Source organism: Octopus bimaculoides, chromosome 2 (genome assembly GCF_001194135.2).
Source record: "Octopus bimaculoides isolate UCB-OBI-ISO-001 chromosome 2, ASM119413v2, whole genome shotgun sequence".
In the NCBI taxonomy this organism is placed as follows: Eukaryota; Metazoa; Mollusca; class Cephalopoda; order Octopoda; family Octopodidae; genus Octopus; species Octopus bimaculoides.
This window is the reverse complement of record NC_068982.1, coordinates 32,594,981-32,602,970: the sequence shown is the minus strand read 5'-3', so window position 1 is coordinate 32,602,970 and position 7,990 is coordinate 32,594,981. Positions and strand designations below refer to the sequence as shown.

Sequence of the window (7,990 nt, the reverse complement as noted above, 5' to 3'; positions counted from 1 at the left end):
GTCTCTCCCTCCTTACATATATAAGCAAAAGTAGAGTATGCAATATAATGCAGCGTGACATATCTATCTATCTATCTATCTATCTACACACACGCACACAGGTATATGTATAACTCACTCACAGGGCATTTGGCAGCTAAAGTTACGCTGAGAGCCTACGAATTTTGTCTTTTATCAAATATTCATCGATTGAAATATAAGTTTGCGCAAGCCTCGCACACACGAACATCCATAGAGGTTCACACATATATTTACTTTTTACGTTCACTGGTTTCAGGCAGAGGTTGTGCTATGCGGGGACATCAACTTTAAAATAACATGGCAGCAGTGTGCGTGTCTATGTATGTCTTTCAGTTTTATTTCAAGATTTCTTGCCAATAGAGAATGGGCCGGTTTCTAACCTAGATCCAAGGCTCCTTCATGTATGTATGTATGTATGTATGTATGTATGTATGTATGTGTGGAGGCGCAATGGCCCAGTAGTTAGGGCAGCGGACTCGCGGTCATAGGATCGCGGTTTCGATTCCCAGACCGGGCGTTGTGAGTGTTTATTGAGCGAAAACACCTAAAGCTCCACGAGGCGCCGGCAGGGGATGGTGGCGAACCCTGCTGTACTCTTTCACCACAACTTTCTCTCACTCTTACTTCCTGTTTCTGTTGTGCCTGTAGTTCAAAGGGTCAGCCTTGTCACACTGTGTCACGCTGAATATCCCCGAGAACTACGTTAAGGGTAAACGTGTCTGTGGAGTGCTCAACCACTTGCACGTTAATTTCACGAGCAGGCTGTTCCTTTGATCGGACCAACTGGAACCCTCGACGTCGTGAGCGACGGAGTGCCAACAATGTGTGTGTGTGTGTGTGTGTGTGTGTGTCGGGGAAGGGTTGAAGAATCGTTGTTTCAGACATAAATACATTGCATATATTCCACGTTAGCTTCATCTTTTTACAATGAGGTCGTCTTGACCTTGACGAGGCATGTCTCTTTGCTGGCAAAATATCGACTTGGTTCTAATGACTATCATGGTCATTTCAAGGCTACAGCATTTCTGTGATTCCTGCTCGTCTTCAAAACCAATATTAGCTGTAAACTCATTTAGATAAGTGAATTTAGAAAATAAAGTCCTTTGATCTCTTTGCTTCGCGCATGCCTGTTCAAGCCAAACCTTCTAATTTTCCTATAAATGTGAATGCTATTTTTTTTTAAATACCACTTACCCAGCGACATCATGTTCGATGTATGAAACCTCACCTGCTTGAAATCTTACCTGTTTAAATTTTATCTGTAGATGGTGGATTATATGTTATGTGTAATGTAACCTATGAATGCAATGATAAAATTCTAACGAAACGGATGTTGTAAATTTTGAATATAATTTGTGTTCTCTTTCCATGTGTGTGTGTGTATTTGTAAATATGTGTGCGTGTGTGTGGGTTTATGCATTTGTAATAGAATTAATGCATTTTAGTAGCAATGTTGGTGGGCACGTGCAAATGCGTAAGCAAGTATACACACGCACACATCCACACACACGCGCGCGCATATTTAAAACTTTAAGAAAAAGTTCCTGATACAATATGTGGAAGAGTTTTTTTTTTTCTTTTGTAAATTAAAAACTATCCCAAAAAAGAAAATATTACCCAAAAGAAATGAAAATGCTTTCACAAGAAAAAAAAAATCTTTCATCATGTCTGAGTAAATCTTTTAATATGCATTTTTTGTATGTTTTATTTTTAAAGATAATTTTTAATTTAAAAAGCAAATTCTTTCGAAATAAACGTGTGGGTCTGTGTAGGTGTTTCTGTGTGTGTGTGTGTGTGCGTCTGCGTACGGTTTTGCAAGACAGACACAGCAAACATTCATATAATTTATATATGGTTGAGAAAGATTTAGATCAAAATGACTAGCAACAGCGAAAACACTTTCTTTTATCATTCAGCAACAATGGAAACATTTCCCTCCACTCTTGGCAGAGATTCTTGCTTCTATTATTAGCCAAACAATAAATCTCAGCCTTTTGCTTTCGTATAAATGTCATGATATTTCACAAATTTCGAAGAACATACTTGTAAAAATGGGTTAATATGTGCATACACATACACACACAGATACATATATAAAATATGCATATGTGTGTATATATTCAGTTATGCATATATACTTTTTGTATCTCTCCCTCCCCCCTCTCTCTCTCCCTATATATATATATATATATATATGTATACGTGTGTGTGTGTATATATGTATACGTGTGTGTGTGTATATATGTATACATGTGTGTGTGTGTGTATATATGTATACATGTGTGTGTGTATATATATGTATACATATGTGTGTGTATATATGTATACATGTGTGTGTATATATATATGTATACATATGTGTGTGTATATATGTATACATGTGTGTGTATATATGTATACATATGTGTGTGTGTATATATGTATACATATATATGTGTGTCTGTGCGCATACACGCACGCTCACATGTACACAGTTTTTTTTTTCTTTTTTCTTTTTTTTTACATTTCTAACTGAAAGTGTTAGGCAAACTTCTTGCAGGAAATATTTTTTCTTTGCTTTTTGTTTCGATCTGTCTATTAATTATTGATTCTGCTTCAGATATTGTGACACAACTGGAATGATCATCAACTGCTTAGATTATTTCGCTATCACCTCTCTAGGTCCTTGATTTCAAATCCACAACAAACCTACAGTCATCATTTATACGTCTTTATATACCCACTTACAGCCAATTACACTGAGAATTTGACAGCTACAGAACTTTATTAGAAAAACAGCAAATATATTTCTCCATCTATTTATGTCTGTCTGTCTGTCTCTCTGTCCGTCTGTCAATCATATTACTCCTCATAGTCTGTGGACTGTAAAACTTGGAATTTAGATGGCATATTTCTTCAGTTACTTGTGACTTTATTTACTTATTTAATTTGTTTTTCTAAACATTTTTCAATAAGGAAAAAAAAAAAAAACATTAAAAATATATTTTGTGAATGTTGGAGGTTATATTTTAAACATTATTATACGCACTGTCATTTTAGAAACTATTATTATTAATATTATTATTGTTATTATTATTATTATCATTATTATTATTATTATTAAGGCGGCGAGCTGGCAGAATCGTTAGTACGCCGAGCAAAATGCTTAGCGACATTTCGTCTGTCCTTACGTTCTGAGTTCATATTCAGCCGAGGTCGATTTTGCCTTTCATCCTTTCGGGGTCGATGAAATAAGTACCAGTTGAGCATTAGGGTCGATTTAATTGACTTGCCCCTCCCCAAAAATTTCAGACCTTGTGCCTATAGTAGAAAAGATTATATGAAATAAGTACCAGTCAAGTACTGGGGTCGATGTAATGGACTCCCGCTCCTTTCAAAGCCTACTGGCCTTGTGCCAAAATTTGAAGCCATTATTATTATTATTGGCAAGCTGGCTGACTCGTGGGCACCCCGGACAAAATGCTTATTTCATCCGTCTTTACTTTCCGAGTCCAAATTCCGCCGTGATCAACTTTGCCTTTCATTATGTCTAGGTCGATGTAATCGATTATCCCTTGCACACAGATTTCAAGCTTTGTGCCTATATTGGAAAGAATTATCATTATATAAACAGTTTTGGTGCTGAACTCTGTTTTTTGTCTTTCAATAATGTCAATCCTTTGTGGTTGGTGGGTCTTTGGGACAGCTGTGGTGTTGGATGGATGGAGAGAAAGGAGAATGGTACCATGACCCATGCATTGTTGCCATAACTCCAGGTCAGACTCGATCGAGTGCACTTATAAGCAAATTTTTCAAGTGAACATCCCGTAATGGCAGATTAGGGACTACAACGTCCAAAATTACCACCGTTGTTTAAGACGACAGAATCCGATTTTTTAGGAAGAAGTTGCAACTATTTCGTACCGATTGAAAGATTTTACAATCGATCATGCGTGGTGACAGTAGGAATCTTGGTCACCAGACTCTGAGTTATCTCCAGAATAACGATACTCCAAATTCTGGTTACGCTATGAATTCCATTAAAGGCGACCAGAGAGCATGTAGGGGTTTTAAACTAAGCAGAGCCTCTGAGAAATATTTTGCAATACTATTTTCAGGGCTTTAGAGAGAACTCCATCGTAAGCTGGAATTTTTTTCCATCCTTTTAGGCCAGACATTCACGAACCCTTTCTTAGATTCTTTAAATCGTGAAACTAGGTGAGAGAGGTTTTATACCATTCTAAAAAGAGATACATTCACATAACTTATCGTATACATGTGCCGAAGTTGATATACAGTGGGGTCAATCGATGGAATACATCGCCTTATGCCATGTGTTTGCTTCTTAACAACACCACTATGTCTACTTGGATTAGCTTTACTATACCTAAAATAAGAACTAGGAAGGAATTAATTTATTTACTAGAAATATTTTATGCATTTAATGGCATGAAAGATTAATGTGCATATTCAAAGCACCCCTATCTCAGCAGCGCATATTCAGGTTAGTGTCAAGGACTATGGGAGGCTCAACTTCGCATTTAAGACCTGAGATGATATTTTTAAAGAGATTTTTCTCGGGAAAAAGTACGTTTTATATGCAGTAATTCTAATTTATATATATTGTTGATGTATATATTTTGTCATTTTGACAGATGATGAGAACGTTGTGAAGGAAAACAAGGAAAGTGAAAGTGAATATAATGATCGGAATGATGATGGTGGCTCTAACCCCGATCTAACTATTCCAGTCAAAAGAGTTAGATCTAGGAGGCGGATGAAACGATCTATTTCATCAGAGAAACATGTAGAAACACTTGTGGTTGTTGATCCGATTATGATGGATTATTACAAAAATGAGGATGTAGAGACATACGTGTTGACTGTCATGAATATGGTAAGTATATTGGCTTTGATACGTGTTCCTATATGAGTATATGACGAAGATGATTGTATTGCTAAACTCCATAAACTCCATGTCAATTCTAATGAAATAGACGTTTGAGAAACGATATTCTTGCTGTAATTATCTTGACCTTTGTTGTTTTACTATTGTTTAACCTCATATTGGCCCTTGAACAAGCAAACCTAACTTCTCAAGCATTCCTACCATAAGATTACGATTCAGTCTCTTTTTTTTTTTTTTTTTTTTTGGTCATTCTGTATCAACAAGCGCCCCACCATTTTTCACAACTACAACGTGCTATTTGAAGATTTTGCCACAGGTCAAGCAGTCATATAGACGCTCCCTCGTTAGCTCGTATATAACCTGTATATGAAACCATACAGTATCTTTCTCGTTGGCCTGTACATGAGCGTATACGTTGCATATTTGAGAAGCGATGAAATGACGGATACTATGAGAAAGAAGAGAGCAATTGTGGTAAAAGAACTAGACTACTTGAAATATTCCATACAAATGAGACATTGCTAATAAGTAAATACTCTTTGAGCCAATGAGGAGAGTTCCTACAACTGTCTTGTTTTTTTGAAGATCTAGACCTGTTTCTCTCTTTACGTGATGATTCAATGAAGAAGCTTCTATCATGTCATTCAGCCTGCTAGAAATAGCAGGTATGCCTCCCTTACACCCTAATATCTTAGAAGGAAAAGAAACATTAAATGATGACTCCATTGTTTTAACAGTGGTTAACTACACTTCCAGAAACACCAATACAGAAACACTCAATCATTAAGCAATGCAGAAGCTATAATATATTAAGCAGATATCAGCTCTTCTAAACCAAACCATACCATTGAGCATAAACACTGCATAACCTCAAACATACATAAAAAGAGTACAACACTATAGACAAACTGTATCTGGTATCGAATAACGCTTCATAATGGTTTTGACATCGAATGGAAAATCCTAGAGAGATATGACTTATACACTAATGGAACAAAAAAGTACAATTTGTGAACAGTTACAAAAAGACTAATACTAAATGACATCAACAATTCCGTGAATTACCTAAATATTGATAACACTACAGACACGGTGACTGGAAATACTTTGCCTTTTTTTTTTTACACTGGAGATATATATAGACCCTAGTTGGTGGGTAGAAAGAAGTGGAACGAAACCTTGTGAAAAATTATATTTTCCTGGGGGGAAAAGAAAAGATATTTCCTATGGATTGATGTCAGCTATGGTTGAACCATATCAGTTGTGCTCACATCTATGTTGTTTACTAGTCCAAGGATGGGAACGGCCACGTTGTCAAAATGTTTTCGCTTATGATGGCAGCAACCGAATATTTTGCTTTTTGAGTTCAGGAAAGTACTCGGCTTGTGTGAAGTTTTAGGATGATTCTTCGGCCACCATGCAAAGCTTGCAGCTCCTTCTCTTCAGATGTGATTTACATCGTTCTTTTTTCCAGTTGATTTTGTATGGTGCTGCTTCCTCTTTTGATCACCATACATAGCTGTTTAACGTTGTCACATTGCTCTTGTCTTGGAATCTAGAAGAGGATCTGTGATTATTCAGCTTGATCTTAAAGGATTCCTTTATTTCTGTATGTATGACACTCCGTTATTGTTGGGCGACACCAGCTCTGCTTCGTAGACCATTGCTTCTGTCATGCATTGACCACTCACTGGACACTCACTGTAAACATTATATGACCGTTCTGCCTCAGCCTGGAGCCTATTTTTATGATACTCGGCGCACAAGGGTTTTTCATGTTCATATACATAGAGCATAAACGGTGTGCGCGCGAGCGTGTATATATGACATATGTAAAAATTGATATAAACATATATATTTCTGTGTATGCCTACATCTTACACGCTTATGTTTCATATGTGTTCACGCCTGTTTAGACGTGTTTATGTATGCGTGCATGTGTGTGTGTGTGTTCGTGCGAGTTTATGTGTATGTAACTGTATACATACATGTGTGTATGCGCATGTGGTTATGTGCTGCCAAAGCAGTCACTACAATTTCTTCTGTGACTGTTAGTTTGACCCCCAGTTCATAACTCACTGTTTATACAATTACATCAGAAGATAGCAGACAGTCAGGGGTGGCACCAGGCAGGGTACACATCTGCCAATTTTTTTTTAGTGATGGTGATGTCGATGGTGGTGGTAGTGGGAGGGGAGAGGAAGAGAACTAACAGATGTTTAGCAAATAATGATACTGTCAACGTTGTTGAAAACCCTATGTCCATTCCTTTTCAGTATTTGATTATTAAAACATACATTCCCTTTTCCTTACATTTCTTTCTCTCTCTCTCTCTCTCTCTCTCCCTCTATTTCTCCCTTTCTCTTTCTCCACCCCTCGCTCCACTCTTTTACTTCCTCTTCACTCTCTGTACGTGTATCTATGAAATGGACCATGGCCTATATTGAACATTATTATTCATTGACCAGATATTTCTCCAACGAATATTTAAAACAAGAAATGACAAACATAAAAACGCAAAGATGTGATGTAGTCAGAAATATACCCAAGTTCACAAATCTTGAAAATTACTCAGACGCAAACAAAACATTCTTCACGTTACTGATGTTTTTGTACATTTTATTGTCATGTTATTTAAATAATGATTTCTAAAGTTTCACATGTTTCAGGGCAGGAATAAAATCTATTAACCTATTAATACATCATAGTGTCCTTCAAAACAAAGCAGCCACAAAAATTATATAACCCGAAATATATTTATTTCAATTTCTAATACTGTTCACACACTGTTCAGATAGGCGTAGGCGTGTGGTAAGTAGCTTGCTTCCCAACCACGTGGTTCCCGGTTCAGTGCCATTGCATGGCACCTACTATAGCCTCGGGCTGACCAAAACCTTGTGAGTGGATTTTGTAGACGGAAACTGAAAGAAGCCCGTCGTGTGTGAGCATATATATGTATGTATATATATATATATATATATATATATATATAGACAGATAGATAGGCGCAGGAGTGGCTGTGTGGTAAAAAGCTTGCTTGCCAACCACATGGTTCTGGGTTCAGTCCCACTGCGTGGCACC

The 7,990-nt window shown here is 37.0% G+C and overlaps 1 protein-coding gene across 2 annotated transcripts in view; it reads left to right on the top strand.

The window, feature by feature from the left end:
• The window catches only part of LOC106871710 (A disintegrin and metalloproteinase with thrombospondin motifs 7), a 345,599-nt gene that overhangs the window by 89,034 nt on the left and 248,575 nt on the right, over window positions 1–7,990 (top strand). For both annotated transcript variants that reach the window (XM_052976057.1, XM_052976060.1), the window contains exon 4: window positions 4,656–4,897. In XM_052976057.1, coding sequence (XP_052832017.1) covers window positions 4,656–4,897 — 242 coding nt within the window. The remainder of the gene's footprint in view (window positions 1–4,655; window positions 4,898–7,990) is intronic.